This window comes from Leptonychotes weddellii, chromosome 3, assembly GCF_054177405.1.
Source record: "Leptonychotes weddellii isolate Sample4059 chromosome 3, ASM5417740v2, whole genome shotgun sequence".
NCBI lineage: Eukaryota > Metazoa > Chordata > Mammalia > Carnivora > Phocidae > Leptonychotes > Leptonychotes weddellii.
In genome coordinates, this window is record NC_138371.1 from 29721887 (window position 1) to 29740857 (window position 18971).

The following is an 18971-nucleotide window of genomic DNA, read 5'->3' on the forward strand; positions in this document are numbered from 1 at the left end:
TTAAGATGAACAAAACTACCACTATCCCCAGAAAAAGTATAAAAAGAAAACTAACAAGTTTAAGAAAAAAATAACATAGGATTTTTAATGAAAAAAATTACATTATAACAAGGACACTATACATTAAGTTACAATATATATATATACACACATTTTAAAACTTTTTAAAAAACCTGGTACAAATTAAATGACATCTTTCACATACTCACATGATTAAGTATGTATTTTGACAGGATGTAAAAATGAAACACAAGCTGGTGGGCCTCAAAATCAGAAACTCAGAAGCAGGACCAGCTTCTAAAATCTGTTTTCTATCATTTTGTGACTTTTAGAAAACATTTATCTTGGATAAGATAAGGTACTTTGTATAAAAAGCTTTTTCTTTTAAGCATGTTAACTGCTTATGGAGAAAATCAATATTGAGGAAAAAGCCCACCATGGTGGTGTTTATCTTTAATTCACTGTAGTATATATAAAGTTCACTGGGAGGCTTTGGAACATGAAAACCACAATGATGAAAAAAGCTCAGCTGTAATTATGAATTTCTAACGGCTTATTTTGAATGTCCAACTCACTACTACAGATATTACACCTTGTAATACATGACACAAAAGAGCACATGTCAAAGTTTGCTGTAGAGCTGTTAGGAGAATGCCAAATACAGATACTGAAAATTTTATGCACTTGTATTTAATACCCTGTGCATTTAAAAAATAACTGAATATTTAAAATATGTAAACATACTTTTTAAAAAGCGATGCTAAGCACCTTTAAAATACAATACTGATATATTGTGACTGAACATGCATTTAGAGGACAAATGAATTTTTAAAAATTTAGAAACTATTTTTAAAGAGCTACTCATTGAAATACTTACATGAAAATATTGATAGTTCCAGTTTCTACCTAAAAACCAAAAGAGTATACAATTAGGGACTTAAACCTTCCTTCAATGCTCTTTTTTAATTTTGCTTTTTGTTTGTGAGGAGGATGCACTGTGACTTTCTGTCCTCATAAAAAACAAAAATAAAAACAAAAAACAAAACCAAAAATCAGTACCAGAAAGAGACATTCACATAGAATGAAGTGAGAGAAATATTTTTTAACTATGTTTTGTTCTTAATCAAGTGCCAAAGTCTGAATCCTCTAACATCTAGTTACATCCTAGGTAACTCACTAGGGTTTGTACCTTAACAAGCATTTCTCCTTAACAACTCAACATCAAAAAAGAAAAGAATGTCTCCAAAGGAATATAGTTCAATTGGTAAAATATTTAATAAGCTTTTGTCATTACTGAAAAGTGAAGATTACTTAAAATCTTGAAAACAATTTCCATAAAAATTAGAAATAACAAATGAAAAGAATATTACCTAAAATGTAATACTAAACTATAAATTTAGACTTATACCCTTTAAGTACACACAGACTAAGAGAAATCTGGGTTTGAGGTAACTAAGAGCTGTGTTTAACTTAGAATAACATAATCAGATTTGGCAGCCTGTGTGAAAATGCTGACATCAAATATTTTCAAATCTTAGAATAGTTAGCCATTCTAACTAAAAAGCATATATGTAATTGAATATTAACTTTGTATTAATAGGGGTATAAATAATACATTTTATATTAAATAGGGTATAAATCTAAAGAGCAAGGTCTTTTTATTAGAGTTCCACTGACTTCTAATATAACAATGCTTTATACTTAGATACATGCTGTGTACCTGCAACAATTAAAGTGAATTAAGAATGGGAGACTGGACTTAGAAAAGCCAGAAATGACTCATATTCATGTAAAATATTAAGGTTAAATTTCATATATTTCATATGCGTTTAATATTAAACATTAATATCCATTTGAAATCCTTATCACTTTAAAATAAAATTTTAAATATACCCACACATGGTTCCTGGGGTGAAAAAAGCCTTTACGTTGATTTCTTGACCATTTATAATTGACATTTCTAGTTTACCAACCTTCCAGAAAACAGAAGCTTACAATGAATATAGTGATTAGTACCTGTTCAGTATTTGGAGTAAATATACTTACTCAACAAGCAAACATATGTACACATAGTTGTTTTAAAGTTTTAAATATGAACTAATTTTTTAACTACAAATACTTACCTTGAAATACTATAAATTCTAATACCACCAATTCAGTAAGAACTCTGGCATAGAAAAATAAATACAACTCAAATTCTTTTCCATCCAGAGCTGAATCTTCAATACAAAATAGGAAAAAAAAAAATCCTCTGCTGATATCAAAAAGTCCCCCAAATCATCTGTAAACACCAGGGGAAGTCTATTATTCTTTCTGAATTCTCTCAATTTCTACATTTTCCTATCCATAAGTAGTGCTTTACCTACAATACTATATAAACCCATGCAATATACATTTATTTCTGTTACTTATCTGATTAATTCAAATTAAAATTCTGAGTACTTACCAAGACACTTTAAATTTCTATTAGATGACCATTAGTATGCTATTGGTTTGTAGTTTCAGGTATAAAAACTATAATGGAAGAAGCCAAATTGCAACTACAGTTTCCACAGATGTGAATGCTGGGCTTCAGGTTATGATTCAAATCTACTACTGTTTTATCTTTCCTAATGCGACAGACTACAAATAATCTCTCACCTGTCTGCTAATGTAAAGAATTTCTTCACAACTTTAAAGAGGAAATAAGTTATTTTATAACTTTTAAAAAAGTCAACACACATACATACAGTCACACACACACATACAGTCACACACACACACTCACACACTATTTTTTGTTGTTGTTTTTGTCTTTTCAGAACCCAAATTGGATATTTGCAAGGGATGAGTTAGGTAACTATTTGTGTTCAGACTATATTGTCATGAATAAATTCAGATGATCTTTTGAAATACTGGCCTTACCAGATAATCAAAAAGCATAAGAATTATACAAAATGAGAGCAGTAAAATAGCTTCCAAAAATATGGACTTGGCAACAAACATATCAGTTTTAAATCAAAGTTGCTCATTGAACTAGTCTTCAGTCCATTTATCACATTGCTGCACTTTGACAATATTCACCTTCTTTTTTATGACATCAGAAGTTACCCAAGTTGTAAATTCTGAAAAGCTTCAATAATTTATGTGGCAGATAATTTCTTACAGTCCAAATTTTTTTTTGCTTCCATAGACAATGCTGGTTCTTTGGGTTCTTGCTTAACTTGGCTCACAGAAATGGTACCTTCTGGATTTTCTTCAACTTTAAAACCAAACATAAAAGAAAAACCCTAAAGGTTAATGTAACTTATAACACTGGAATCTTAATAATTATATGAATTTAGAAGCAAAAAACAGTGTATTTGAGAACTCAGTATTTCTGACATCTTAATAGTCATTCATAATAAATTCTCTCAGGATGTGTACACCTGAAGCTAATGAAACATTGTGTGTTAACTAAACTTCAATAAAAAAAGGAAAGAAAATGAAAAATAATAAAAAATTAAATGTTGAGAAGTTAAAAAAAATTCCTTCAGTATGTTTCTGGTAATAAAAACAAGAAGAGACTAAGAAAACCATAGTTATTCTCCTCTACAGATACTTTGACAAAAAAGCAGTCCATAATTTGATAAAATTATGAGGACTATCTCATATTTAAACTTAACTGCCTTTAAAAATATGTGTAAATAAAAGTCAGGAAGTCTATTATTTGAAAATGATGTTTTGCAAACAGTAGGTATATGTATTACAAATTTACAAATTTGTTTCCAATCCCATATGGTTTCCACATGTGGCCATATATAAGGAAAATATTCCCTCCCTAAAGAAACTCAACTACATAAGTACTTTAGAAAAAAATATGCCACATCTTAAAGGATAGTTCTGACTTAGCTCTACAAGCTGTATGTTTGCTTATCTGAAACACTGTACAATGCACTTACTATTCTGATTTTAAAGTACTTATGACCAAATTAATCTGATTGCAGGATACCAGCAACACTATCTTGATTGGCAGGTGGGATGTCTAAGATAAAATCTTTCTCTTTCTCAGGGATATCAGTTTTTCAGTTGCTACAGGGAACCAAGATTAAGGGGACCAATATTTACTCAGGAAAGTATGTTGAATACCCCTAATGCTTGTCACATATGGGTATATTAGGAGTTTAGCCCACACCATAAAGAAAACCAGTAGAAGATGGATTTGAGTGACCCTGAGAATTCATATTCAGGTAAAGTATTCCCTCAGATCATGATCTAACTTGATAAATCATGCAAGTTCAGATACAAAGAGGGTCTCCTTTAAAACAATCTGAATTAGAGCTCCCAGAAATACCTTGGTACAACATAGAGGGAGGAAGCATGTTAGAATGGAAAGAAACTTTGGAGGCAGATAGATCTGGGTTTAAATCCCTGCTCTATCACTTTTAGGTAATCTCTTAACCTCCCTGAGCCTTGATTTACCTATCTGTAGAATGGGCACACCATCAACTATTTCATGAAGTTCTGAGGATTAATTCACATATATTCCTTTTCCCTCTTTTCTACTAAACTTATTCAGTAGTGACAACTGCCACAGCGCTCTGGATAAATTTTCTTAAAAGTAACACTTCCAATAAATTTAAAAGATAATGATTCCTTTCTGGAAGGAACTACCTTACACTTTTCCTTACCCAGAAGAATGATGACTAAGAATGGAGGGTAAATACTTTGTATGTTCTAAGGATAATTTCTATGAAGATTTTTGTTCTTCAAAGCAAATTGCAAATCTTTCTGCACAAAAGTGCCCAATCCGAAACATTCTATGTGGAAGGGAGCGACATAGGTCAAGTAGCAGTTAGAATTTATCACTAGGTTGACTGGGTTTGTTACAAAGTGAAGATAACAAGGTCTTGGATTAAACCCAAGTCCCCAAGGCTTAACTAATTCCCTTTCAATTTCCATAGAACTCAACATCTAAGTTTATAACTCAAAATCTTTAACATTTATATCTGCCTACTTCATTCCATTTTTCCTTGTAACACTTTTTCCACAGTAACATTTACACTAAATGTTTTCCTTTTAAAGTTTCTCATTTTATGGGGCACCTGGGTGGCTCAGTCAGTTAAGCATCTGCTTTCAGCTCAGGTCATGATTTCAGGGTCCTGGGATCAAGCCCCACTTCGGGCTCCCTGCTCAGTGGGGAGTCTACTTCTTCCTTTCCCTCTGCTCCTCCCCCCGTTCATGCCCTCTTTCTAATAAATAAATAAATACATAATCTTAAAAAAAAAAGTTTCTCATTTTTTTCATGCATTCTAAAATGACTCTCTGGTTTCATATCACCATAGATTTTCTATGTAAACTGAGGTAATTAGGGAATGAATAATTTTGATGGAGAAGAAAAAATAAAGTTTAAAAGTTATTATGCTCTTGATATTTTTCCCTTTTTCTAGTAATTTTACTTTATTTATTTATATTTTATAAACCCCTGAGTAGAAATGATTGTTTTTTTTCTGTAGTGTAACAGTAATGATAGTCCATAAAGGCTAAAAAAATAAAATCACAAGTTGCTTTTAACTTACTAATAGCTGGGTGGCTATCTATAATCTGTATTGGGATGGTCTGCACATTTCCCAGAAGAATCCGATGAACACTTCCTTCCATATTCTCTGTATCCTCAACATCTCCAACTTCCACCAGCTGGTCCATTGCAGCCAGATTTTGATCTGGTCCCGGAAGGCTACCCATGGTAGAGGCAATAATGCTACTGTTTGGGGTAAGGCATGTATCTGTTTGAAGACTATGACTTTGACCAAGCAGTAGAGAATTATTACTCATTACAGTACTTTCTAATGAATCCAGGAGTCTTGAAGGACTGGAGGAAGGGTGGTTATTTACTGATATCGGAGCCGTTGATCCATCAGGAGAAGTGAATCTTGGTTGCAACTGCAAACCCTTTTAAACCAAAAAGAGTCACATCAAAATGTTTAAATTTACTAAGTATAATTTTCTCATAGGATATATTATTCTTTTGACACATAATTGGAATAAAATACAGGTGTATAATTACTAACAAATATCGAGGACAGAAACAAGAATCAAAGGAAAAGTAGTACAACTAAACTTTATTGCATGCATAGTCAACTCCAACTTTTTCAAAATGTATTGTTTAAATGATCTTATATCAAGATACAAAAAAGTCAGGAAATTAATAATAAAAACATCTGTGATCATTACCATAATTCTATAATAATTCTATAAAATCCCTAGAAGAAGAGGAGAGATTAAGGAAGAAAGGGAAGGGCTTCAATTTTGTCTATTTCACTGGATACCTACCTGTAGTTGTGTAAATAATTTTGGTTGAAATGAGGAAAGTGAAGAAAGCAAATGGGCTGGCTCTGGAGACAAAGAACCCGTTGTGTGATTTGTTTCCACTTTGGTGTTAATTGATTCCCCTGGTGAATTTCCTAAGTTATATAAAAAAAATCAGCTATCAAAACAAAATAATGTTTATGGTTTCTATGCTATGTGACACTGTACTTTATTTACAACACTTACTATCTTAATTAGAATAGGAAATAAATTCAAAGGTTTGAAAAGGACTTTAAGAAGTTATTTTGTCCACTATTTCCAGAACTGGTAGAATCAGAATCACTCAGGAACTTTTCAAAAATATAAATTCCTAGGTTCAACCTCCATTAATTTTTAATTCAGTATATCTAGGATGTGATGTTGGAAAAGTATTTTTTTCCTTGAAAGATTATGTATTTGTAACTCAAATCTAGTCCATTTTCTATGCTATGATGTTGGACTACATCTAAACTTCTCTGGATGTGTGAAACCTATTGAACCTCTCAATTACAAAGACCAAACTTAATTCATCTTTGGTAGCCCTAATGCTTAAGATAATGCCTGGCATAAAGCTGGTCCTCAATATAACAGCATTAAATTTCTTTCAATAACTCATTTTGTAATAAATGACTAAGAGTAAAAATCTGTTCTCTTAAAATCTCATTTGCTAAAGTAATTGTTCTTAGGGAATATAGTTCCTCTCATGTAATTTCTATGTTTTAACCCAAATATATTCATCTCTTTAAGTTAATCAAAAACCAATTATCAACAACCGTTTATTGCTTCCGTACTGTAACCAAGTAATTTTTCAAAATGGCCCTGGTGTCACACAAGGATGAATTTAAGCACTAGCTAGCTTTTCTCTGTAACCTTCAACATGCCACTTAACTTGGTTTTTAACAATTCTTTTATTTTATTTTATTTTATTTTATTTTATTTTATTTTATTTTATTTTATTTTATTTTATTTATTTGAGAGAGAGAGAATGAGAGACAGAGAGCATGAGAGGGAGGAGGGTCAGAGGGAGAAGCAGACTCCCTGCCGAGCAAGGAGCCCGATGCGGGACTCGATCCCGGGACTCCAGGATCATGACCTGAGCCGAAGGCAGTCGCTTAACCAACTGAGCCACCCAGGCACCCTTAACTTGGTTTTTAAACTTCAGTTTTTTCACCTGTAAAATCAGGATAGTAAGAGAATCTTCCTCAAAGGGTTGTTGAGAGGATTAAACAGCACTCTCACATTTCTTGGTTTCTTTAGTTCTTTTTTTAAATTAAAGTATAGTTGACACACATTGTTAAATTAGTTTCAGGTGTACGATACAGTGACTCCACAAGTTTATATGTTGTGCTATACTCATCCCAAGTGTAGCTACCATCTGCCACCATACAATGCCATGACAGTACCATTGACTATGTTCCCTTTTATCCCTGTGACTTGTTCATTCCAGGATTGGAAGCCTGTATCTTCCACTCCCCTTCACCCATTTTGCCCATCTCCCACCACTCTTCCCCTCTGAGAAGCATCAGTTTATTCTCTGTATTTATGGGTCTGTTTCTGCTCTTCATTTGCTTATTTGTTTTGGTTTTCAGATTCTACATATAAATGAAATCACATGGTATATGTCTTTCTCTGCCTGACTTCTTTCACCTTTTGGCTTCTTCATTTCTAATTGTCCTTGTACGTCACTCTGCTATAGTCACCCACTACTACTGTCATACCCTCGACTCTTTTACATCTAAAAATCTCTAATTCAAACATCCCATTCTTTGATCACAACCTCTTATTTTTCCAGGGATTATGCGTAAGTACTTCACTACAATTATTCAACCTCATGTGAACCTCCAGTCCATTGATTCCTCAATTTTCTTCAGATACATCAACTTTTTTTTTAAAGATTTTATTTATTCATTAGAGACACAGAGATACAGAGAGAGACAGAGAACATGAGCAGGGGGAGAAGCAGGGGGAGAGGCAGAGGGAGAGGGAGAAGCAGGCTCCCTGCTGAGCCAGGAGCCCGGTATGGGGCTCGATCCCAGGACCCTGGGATCATGACCTGAGCTGAAAGCAGATGCTTAACCATCTGAGCTACCCAGGCGCCCCTATCAACTTCTTTCTTATTAAAATTCTCTCCCTATCCAGCTTAGTCGAATCCTACGGTTATAGTTTCAGTCACTCTCTTGCAAATCCCCTAACCTCCCTTGCTTCTTTGTACTTTTGTTACAACCCCTGGTAAAATCCTAACACTGAATGAAAATGGCCCATATACGTGAAGCTGAATGCGAATGAAAGAGAAACTTGCTGCTACTACTAATACCAATTCATGATCATCAACTTCAACAGGACTTTCACCTGTATCTGACAACCTCACAAGGTTTCTATATTTTAGAAGATTTCAATTGTCCAATCTTGGCCATACTTCCTAAGATCTTTTTCACTCTCAGCACTCTTGAAGAGAAGAGAAACTATCAGAAATTTCCTCAACTTCCCATCATCAAAGCTATCAAATACCTTCATCTTCATCTCTCTCTTCAGATCTCTCCTATCTGAAAATACCTTCTCTCAACCCTTTTTCCCCTCATAGCACATTGTCTCTACTTCTTCATTCATCATTCACTCTTCAACCATCCCAATGTGGCTTATTCCCAATCCACTCCACTGAAATGGTTCTGATATGTATCTAAGCTTTCCAAACCTGATTTCATGAACTTTTTTCTTTCCCCTTGCCATTACCAAATCCTATTCTTACACCAGTGTTGCCTACCTCAGTAAATGCCACTATCAGTCAGTTGCTCATGGAAGAAACCCAGGAGTCATCCCAGATCATTCCCATTCTTTTACCTCCCACACCTATTCAATCAATAACCAAAACCTTTGAAAACAACTTTTTTTTTTTAAGATTTTATTTATTTATTTGACAGAGAGAGCAAGAAAGCACAAGCAGGGGGAACAGCTGAGAGAGAGAAGGAGAAGTAGGTTCCCTGCCAAGCAGGGAGCACGATGCGGGGCTCGATCCCAGGACCCTGGGATCATGACCTAAGCTGAAGACAGACATTTAACCATCAGAGCCACCCAAGCGCCCCATCTGTCCAATTCTAGTATAAATGCCACTCACTGTAGACTAAACCGCTATCACACCTTTCATTTGGACAGCTCTAAGGGCCTCCTAAGCCCATTTTGCATATCCAGTTTTATCTCCAAGCATTGTCTATGCTTAAAACCATATCAACTTTCTTAAGTTCCTTGAACATGACAAGCTCTTTCTTGCTTAGTTTTCAAACATGGTATCCTTTTGATTGACAAATTCCTATCCATTCTTCAGTTCTTAGTTTAAAAGCCACTTTCTCAAATGTTAGTTCCCTACTCCCTAGATTAAGTTATATGTCTGTCACTATTCTCACACAATTTTGCACAACTCTTTTATGGCACTATTCATAACAGTAATTAGAATATATGTGCTTAGTGTCTTTTTCTCTTGCTAAATTTGAAATTCAGTGAAGCAAGAAACTTATTCTTTTTTATGTCCAGCATTTATCACAGTGAGTAAAATATGTGCAGAACAGATGAATAATGATAAAGAATTTGAAAGTTATTCTCTATGCACAGTGACTTTTAAAGGTTAAACAGCCAAAGAATAAAGAAATAATTGTACTGTATACAGTTATTCATTAATTTATTCTAAAGCATTTATTTAGATGTTAACTTTGTAGCAGGGATTATGCTAGGCACTAGTTATGTTAACTTGAATAAAATATAACCGTTGCCCCTGAGTAGCTCAAATCATAATGAAAGACACAGATATATAAACAAAAGGATACCATGTTAAATGCAGGGGTAAGTATAAAAGAATGAATGCCTAACTTTATATAGGGGGTGAAGTTAAGAGAGCACTTAAAGCCAAATAGATTGATTTGAGTAGTGAGAGGAGTTAGCCATACAGAAGCAGAGAAAACACATTTCCAGAAGAGAAAAAAAAAAAGGGTAAAATAAGCTTGGAATAGTAAGAGAACACAAGAGTAAGAGCATATGAAAAAAGCAAACCATATAAAATGGACAAAGTTTCCTGATCAAGGTATCTTAAGGTTATCACTACTGGAATTAGCCTAGCTTTATAGTAAGCTGTACTAGCAGTTGGCCTCAAAATTTTAATCATAAAGAATAAAAGCTTATTATATGAGGAAATTTATTTTTTTTTAAGTTTATTTATTTATTTTTGGTAATCTCTACACCTACTGTGGGGCTTGAACTCACAAACCCAACATCAAGAGTCATATGCTCTTCCAACTAAGCCAGCCAGGCACCCCTTATTTTTAATTTTTGTTTGAATATAGTTGACACACAATGTTACAGTAGTTCCAAGTGAGTAACACAGTGATTCAACTTCTCTATATATTATGCTATGCTCACCACAAGTGTAGCTACCATCTGTCACCAAACATTGTGATTATAGTATCATTGACTATATTCCCTATGCTGTGCCTTTTTTTTTTTTTAAGATTTATTTATTTATTTGAGAGGGGAGGGAGGGGTGGTGGGACAGAATCTTCAAGCAGACTCCCCACTGAGCATGGAGCCCAATCTCATGACCTGAACTGAAACCAAAGCCAGATGCTCAACCGACTAAGCCACCCAGGCAGCCCTATGCCTTTTATTCCCATGACTTACTCATTCCGTTACTGGAAGCCTTCTCCCACTCCCCTTCACCCATTTTGCCCATCCCACCCCACCTCTCCCCTCTGGCAACCATCAGTTTGTTCTCTGTATTTATAGGTCTGATTCTGTTTTTTGTTTATTCATGTGTTTTGTTTATCAGATTCCACATATAAGTGAAATCATATGGTATTTGTTTTTCTCATGAGAAGTTTGATTTATTTTACTTAGCATAATACTCCCTAGGTCCATCCATGTCATTATAAAAGGCAACATCTCATCCTTTCTTATAGCTAAATAACATATATGAAGAAGTATATATGAGTAACATATAAGTATATATGTTTATACAGCTATAATTATTTTGACAAATCCTAACATAGTTGTTCCTGTCTCTTTGGGCCATAACAAGAGCATATGACTCTTGATATTGGGTTTGTGAGTTCAAGCCCCACAGTAGGTGTAGAGATTACCAAAAATAAATAAATAAATTTCCTCATATAATAAGCTTTTATGCTTTATGATTAAAATTTTGAGGCCAACTGCTAGTACAGCTTACTATAAAGCTAGGCTAATTCCAGTAGTGATAACCTTAAGATACCTTGATCAGGAAACTTTGTCCATTTTATATGGTTTGCTTTTTTTCATATGCTCTTACTCTTGTGTTCCAAGCTTATTTTACCCTTGTTTTTTTCTCTTCTGGAAATGTGTTTTCTCTGCTTCTGTATGGCTAACTCCTCTCACTACTCAAATCAATCTATTTGGCTTTAAGTGCTCTCTTAACTTCACCCCCTATATAAAGTTAGACATTCATTCTTCTATACTTATCTCTGCATTTAACATGGTATCCTTTTGTTTATACATAATATCTTCAATGTTTTCCAGTTTTTTGCTGTTGTTGTTTTAAATATTTTATTTATTTATTTGATAGAGAGAGACACAGCGAGAGAGGGAACACAAGCAGGGGGAGTGGGAGAGGGAGAAGCAGGCTTCCCGCTGAGCAGGGAGCCCGATGCGGAGCTCAATCCCAGGACCCCGGGATCATGACCTGAGCCGAAGGCAGACTCTTAATGACTGAGCCACCCAGGCGCCCCCAATGTCTTCCAGTTTTAACACTGATTTTATATATTAAATATATTCAAGATAACTTACCTTCTGCAAATGTAACTGTCACAGTCTCTCTGAGAATATGCCCATTATCTGTAGTCCACTGAAGCTGAAATGGGAACATTTATTTCAGTAAAAACAATAAAGCATTTATAGTAAAAAATGTTTTAAAATATCAATACAACTGTCATATTTTATTCAGTGATAGTATAATTGTGTTTCATTCAGTAATTACTCTCTTCACTTGTTTACATTCTCAAAATATGAGTATAGTCCACTATCCAAATACATTAGCTTCCCAAGTTCAGATAGCAAGAATTTAGATAGCAAGTATAGATGGCAAAGATCAGTGCTAACCAAATCCAATTTACTTCCTGAACTTTGGATAGTGAATAAGTAAGAGAGTTTGGGTTGGAAAAGAATAGTAGCACTAGCTTAAAATCTGAATCTATTTAGTTCAGAAGGCATAATTTGGGTAGTAAAAATTTGGAGAGCAAAGGGTATTGCTACTGAGATTTTTTTTTTTAAGATTTATTTATTTATTTTAGAGAGTGAGAAGGAGCACATGCAAGCGTTGGGGAGGGAGAGAGTAAGAGGCAGAAAATCCTAAGCAGAATCCCCACTGAGCATGGAGCCCAAGGCAGGGTTTGATCTCATGACCCTGAGATCATGACTTGAACCAAAGTCAAGAGTCAAGACACTTAACTGACTGAGCCCCCAGGTGCCCCATTTTTTAAAAAGATTTATTTATTTATTAGAGAGAGAGTAAGCGAGCAGGGAGAGGGGCTAAGGAGGAGGGAAAGACTCTCAAGCACATTCCCTGCTGAGGTGGAGCCCGATGGGATGTGGGGCTTGATCTCATGACCCGGAGATCATGACCTGAGCAGATATCAAGAGTCAGGTGTTTGACCTACTGAGCCACCCAGGCGCCGCCTGTCTATCTATTTTTAAAAAGAGAGGAAGGTATACACAGTATATACCCAATAAATATTTGTTAGATGAATAAGATATACTTTTACAGAAATAAAATATGTTGATTTTTAAATGAAGATTACTATTGTTATTATAGTCAGAGTTGGAAATTGATATTTCTTCTTGTGAGAGTAATAAAAAAAATTTTAGTCAAATCGTCACCTGAGGGTTCACAATGTTTACATTTTAAGAAAAAGAAACTACTATTTCTTCTTTTTTAAAAAAGTTTTTATTTATTTGAGAGAGCGAGCGGGAGAGAGAATGAGGAATGGGAGCAGAGGCAGAAGGAGAAGTGGAGACTCTACGCTGAGCAGGGAACCTGACACAGGGCTTGATTCCAGGACCCCAGGATCATGACCTGACCTGAAGGCAGATACTTAACCGACTGAGCCACCCAGGAGCCCCCCCCGCTTTTTTTAAAGATTTATTTATTTCAGTGAGAGGCAGAGCTCAGGGCAGGAGGGGCACAAGAAGAGGGAGAGAGAAACTCAAGCAGACTGCACACTGAGGACGGAGCCTGACGCAGGGCTCCGTTTCAGATCAGACCTGAGCTGAAACCAAGAGTTGGATGCTTAACCGGCTGCGTCACCAAGGCGCCCCCAAAACTACTATTTTTTCTTTCATCACAGTTATTTATATGGCCTAATAACAACCACCCCGTTAGGCCAAATAGTAAGAGAAGTTGAGAAAGATTCTATAATAAAACAAAGAATTATAATTGTAATCATACCGTTGCTGGAATAATCTCTGAGTTATACACATTATCTCCATTTCTCAAGGATTTCTGTACCTCATGGATGTGATTTTTAATATCATTTACAGTTGGAAAAAAGGATAAATTATGTCTCTCAGGCACCTCATCAGGTTTAAATAATTCTCTTTCTACAAATTTTCTGTGGAGAGCATAAAATAGAATAAAAACATAAATAGTAATATACTTCAGATCAAATGAGAAAATGTTCCTTTTTAGCATAAACTTCTGTAAAGCATGGTTTACAGTTTTATAATTTATATTTTTCCACTTTTAATTTTTTCCATACATTAAATCAAAGAAATCATGCAGATTAAAAGCAATATAATACTTTCATTGGTTAAATAACTCTGTATCTAGAATAAGCTTTGACATTTTTATAGGAATCATTATTGTCAGTTTAAGCATAATATGTTTTGAATGCTAACTATGTCAGGCAGTGTACTTGAAGAGTTCAAGGATCTCCTTTAATGCTTACTATAATTCTGTGAGGTAAGTGCAATGATCATTCCCACTTTACTCCCAATTATCATTCCAGGGAACTGAGGGCTGCTGAAGTTTAATAATTTGCCAAAGTTATACATCTAGCCAGTAAGTAAGAGAGGTTGGGCCTACACCCAGGTTATTGTATAAACATCAAGTTACACTGCTGCCAAAAGGCATCACTTACTATATAAAATATGACCCGCTTGAATTTTTTTTTTTTTAAAGATTTTATTTATTTGACAGAGACAGAGACAGCGAGAGCAGGAACACAAGCAGGCGGAGTAGGAGAGGGAGAAGCAGGCTTCCCGCTGAGCAGGGAGCCCGATGCGGGGCTCGATCCCAGGACCCTGGGATCATGACCTGAGCCGAAGGCAGACGCTTAACGACTGAGCCACCCAGGCGCCCTGCTTGAATTTTTTAAGTAGACAAAAGAGAAATATAGAAATAGAAGGCAGCATTGACACATCAATATACAAAAATACACAAAAAATTATAAAGTCCAATATTCATATGGTTTGCGCATTACATTCTATAGACCACACTGCAGAGCTGAATCATACCTCTGTTCTTAAGGTTCAAGTTTAGTAAATAATGTATGAACTTTACCAAATTTTGGCTCTGTTCTAACAATGTCCCAATGAAAATGAATATAAAATGTCTGAGAAAGCTGCTAAATAGGAAAATCACGTATTAATTAAGATATTAACCTAGGAAATACTCATCGTGTTGTTCAGACGGGACTACACAGTAACCAGTGGGAATAAGGCCAGTTAAGTACCAGAAATCATGGTGAAAGAGCACAGGCTGTAGAACTGGATCTGGATTTCAGTTCTGCCTCTACCTCTTAAGCCAGTTATTTAACCACTCATAGTGTCCGTTTTCTCTTGCGCAGTATGGAGGTAAATACACCAATTTTTTTTTTTAAAGATTTATTTATTTATTTGAGACAGAGAGAATGAGAGAGAGAGAGCACATGAGAGGGGGGAGGGTCAGAGGCAGAAGCAGGCTCCCTGCCGAGCAGGGAGCCCGATGCGGGACTCGATCCAGGGACTCCAGGATCATGACCTGAGCCGAAGGCAGTCGCTCAACCAACTGAGCCACCCAGGCTCCCGTAAATATACCAAGAATAAATGAGATCATGATTATTGTATCCTGAGAATCAGTAACATTGGACCAGAATGCTACATGTAAACTTCCATCATACAAAGAACTATCCAGGTTCTTTTGTTATAATACAATTTAATTGCATTTCAAATAGCTTAAACAAGCATCCTGGCCTAGGTTTTAAAATCTTTGATTCTATAAACGTTTTTTTTTTCTGTAAAGGCATTTATTATATAATTCAATTTATATATAATTCAGAAATAGTCCAATTAGCTAAGTTTGAATATGGAATATTTCAAATGAGTAAGCTGAATCATTACTAATGGCTTGCCAAGTATCTGCTAGAAAATGATCAGTTCATAAATAAGATTTTAATAAATTAATAAATTATATTCCTTATCTCCTCTGATAGCATATATCTTGGAAAATGTCTATGATGATAAATTATTTAAACCAACAAACAAAAATGAAAAATGTAAAAGAATAATTTGTTTTTACCGTACCTTAGCTGCTTTCTTACTGCATATACTTGTTCTATTCCCTGTGACACTAATTCTTGAATCTTATGTGCTACTTGAGGATGTAGACGTGAGGGTAATGCACAATTCTCATCCCTAATTGCAGTTTCCTCTTCTTCAAGAGAAGACATAGGAAAAGGAGAAGGTGGCAAAGGGAGGCAGGAAGTCTCTAATTCATGATACTGATGAGCTTGCTTTGTAGGTAACTGGACATACCACCTGACAAGAAGAAAAATTTAAAATTATGTTACTAGACAAAGGCAAGAATCATAGTTACTTATGTTAAAACTCATCAAGAAAAAGAATAATCTTTTAAGATATGATTATATCAGTAAGTAAATATAATAAAAATTTTAAAATGATATAAATAAAATTTAAAATGTCCTCTGATTTTTTTTAGAAAGATTTTATTTATTTATTTATTTATTTGAGAGAGAGAGGGAAAGAGAGAGCATGTGCATGCATGGGGGCAAGTAGAGGGAGAGGGGAGGGAGAGAGGGGGAGAGGCAAAGAATCTCAAGCAGACTCTACACTGAGCTTGGGGCCCGATTTGGGGCTCATCTCACCACCCTGAGCCAAAACTAAGAGCTGGACAGCCAACCAACGGAGCCATCCAGGCGCCCTCTCTGCTTGACTCCTCTAAGTTGCCTTTATACCCAATTAAATAAAAATCTTTACAAACCTTTATAGACTTTCACTATGGCCCTATAGTTAAGGAGGGTACAGGAGTTAAGTATATATGAAAATGGTATTTTAAATTTCATGTTAAGTAAATCCTATAATCCTTCCAAAGGTTGGCTATAAATCACAGTCTACCAAGACTGAGCTGAGTGGGAGAATCTTATCTGACAGGAGCTCAATACACTACCTCTATTGCCCCATAGCCCCTCTATTGCACACAGCTCCTATTGCCCCAATGAGCAAGAGAATCAACTAAAAGATGAATATAGGTCTTTCATATTGAGTGCAAAAAAACAGATGCTAGGAAAATGAAATGATCTGGTAGGATACTGTTTTAATGGATACTTTTATACAAAGTGCTTGCAATGACTGATACTCATGAAATGGTGGCTTATTTAAAAATTATATGCAATGTTCTCCAAACTGAATGATCTAATTATTGGCTACTCATTTTCCATATATCCAAAAGTTTATTTTATGTATTTATTTTTTTAAAGATTTATTTATCTTTTTGCGAGAGAGAGCACATGAGCAGGGGGATGGGCAGAGGGAGAGGGAGAGGAGCAGACTCCCCACTGAGCATGGAGCCGGACACAGGGCTTGATCCCCCAACCCCAAGATCATGACCTGAGCTGAAAACAAGAGTTGGACACCCAACCGACTGAGCCACCCAGGCGCCCATAGCCAAAAGTTTTGTTTTGTTTTGTTTTTACAAAAGCTATATTCTGTACACTTAATCCCCTGGTATTACCGTAAATTCTTCACCTGGACTAACACATAAAGAAAAGTAAGAAAGCAAGCTAATATTTCTTCTTATGTAAAATCTGAAGCACAAAAAATATATAAAAATGGAATTTTATGTAGGGCTTAGGATTAATTTCTAGCTGGTATAGGTAATCAAAGATGGGTTAAAAAGATATACAGGTGACTGCAAGTTTGGCTCCTAAGAAGTATCAGAAACAAAGTATGAAATATATAATTATATAGGTTGCTAAACACATTATTTGTCATTTTGGGGAAAAATTTCCATATGGTATACAGAATTCTTTGGTAGGCATTATCAGAACATTTGGTTGATAAACTCAATGGCTTACACAGTGGCAAATTTTAAAACCTAGGGAACCACTAATGAGACATCTCCCTTATAAAAATCATTCTTAATGAAATAATTAGAAAACATAATTATAATTTCTCTTATAAGAAAAAAATTTTGTAAATGGAGCTAATTAATTTGTAAAAAATAAAATAATAATATAAATGTCATACCTAAGAACACCGCCAGCATCTACCAAGTTCTTCTTTAGCATGTTAAAGGCTTTTTCCTGCTCCATTCGGATTATTTTCTTGTCAATTTTGGGGTCTGTGGGAACTCTATATTCAGGAAACTTCTGTACTTTCTTAATGTAAATCCTGTTTATAAGTAAAAGTAGAATTTCTTTCATAATATAATATCAAGAAAATCAAACTTACCAAGCAGAAGTTTAAGCATTAAAGTTTAGAGAAAAATCAATTAAACTAGAAAGCATTCAGAGGATTACGTTGAAAAATAAGCCATATTCTCAGTGCGTAATATTTAGCAAATTAACAATAATCATGACATCAGTAAAAATATCTGAATATTTATGGATATTAACTTTTGTTTCTGGATTTGCCTCTTCCCAATTCTCCTGGAAGCCATAAAAAACGCATGCCTGGGGGTTCCAGAAGGGTGCTGGCAGGAGGGGGATGGGCAGCAGCTGCGGTAGCTGGAGGATGAAGAAGGCGCATGTGCTGCACTGTCAGTTCTCTGTGTGGTAGCCACTGTTCGGAAGCCTTACCATCAAGAGTGTCATTCTTCCACTCCTCAGAATGTGAAGGATTATTTACTTGATGATGGAACTCTGGTGGTTTCAGGAAGAGAAGCTCCGCCAACACGTTCTCAGCCAAACAGTGATAATAAGGCAGAAGAAATACAGTGGTCGGATGATGAGAACACGGCTACCCTTATGGCACCAGAATTTCCCGAAGTCACCACTAAAGGTCAAGAAGCTATCGATTCCCTGGGGGGCAGTGTATTTCCTAAGCTTAATTGGAGTGCCCCAAGGGATACATACTGGGTAGCAATAAACAGTTCTCTGAAATGTAAAACCCTCAGTGCAGTCTTTCTATTGTTCAAGAGTTCTGGTTTCATCACTCATGACTTTACTCAACCATTTTTTCATTGTACTGATGATTCTCCACATCCTTGTATAGAATAAGAGCTTGTTCTTTGAAAATGGTATGAGTTAATTCTTCAGCTTTCCATTACGTAAACAAACTGTGAAGTGACAGTTCAACCCTGTCCCCGAGTTACTGACTTCCCAAGGACTTTGTAGACCCATCTGCTGGGGAGGATGCTTATAAACTCATAGATTTTCATA

The 18971-nt window shown here is 35.3% G+C and overlaps 1 protein-coding gene and 1 pseudogene across 8 annotated transcripts in view; one reads left to right on the top strand and one right to left on the bottom strand.

Moving 5' to 3' along the window:
- The window catches only part of CARF (calcium responsive transcription factor), a 96016-nt gene that overhangs the window by 48058 nt on the left and 28987 nt on the right, over positions 1 to 18971 (bottom strand). For 4 of the 8 annotated variants that reach the window (XM_081815348.1, XM_081815347.1, XM_081815345.1 and 1 more), the window contains exons 8-14: positions 17839 to 17982; positions 15877 to 16110; positions 13763 to 13925; positions 12106 to 12169; positions 6292 to 6422; positions 5538 to 5910; positions 878 to 3241 (exon numbers count right to left, since the gene is read on the bottom strand). In XM_081815348.1, the coding sequence (XP_081671474.1) occupies positions 3123 to 3241; positions 5538 to 5910; positions 6292 to 6422; positions 12106 to 12169; positions 13763 to 13925; positions 15877 to 16110; positions 17839 to 17982 (1228 nt within the window). In that variant the 3' untranslated portion in view covers positions 878 to 3122. Of the gene's footprint in view, positions 1 to 58; positions 3242 to 5537; positions 5911 to 6291; positions 6423 to 12105; positions 12170 to 13762; positions 13926 to 15876; positions 16111 to 17838; positions 17983 to 18971 lie in introns of those variants that run through there. The other 4 variants (XM_081815344.1, XM_081815343.1, XM_031029469.2 and 1 more) reach the window with 2 other exon arrangements.
- LOC102741977 (translation initiation factor eIF2 assembly protein pseudogene) lies at positions 18325 to 18863 on the top strand (annotated as a pseudogene).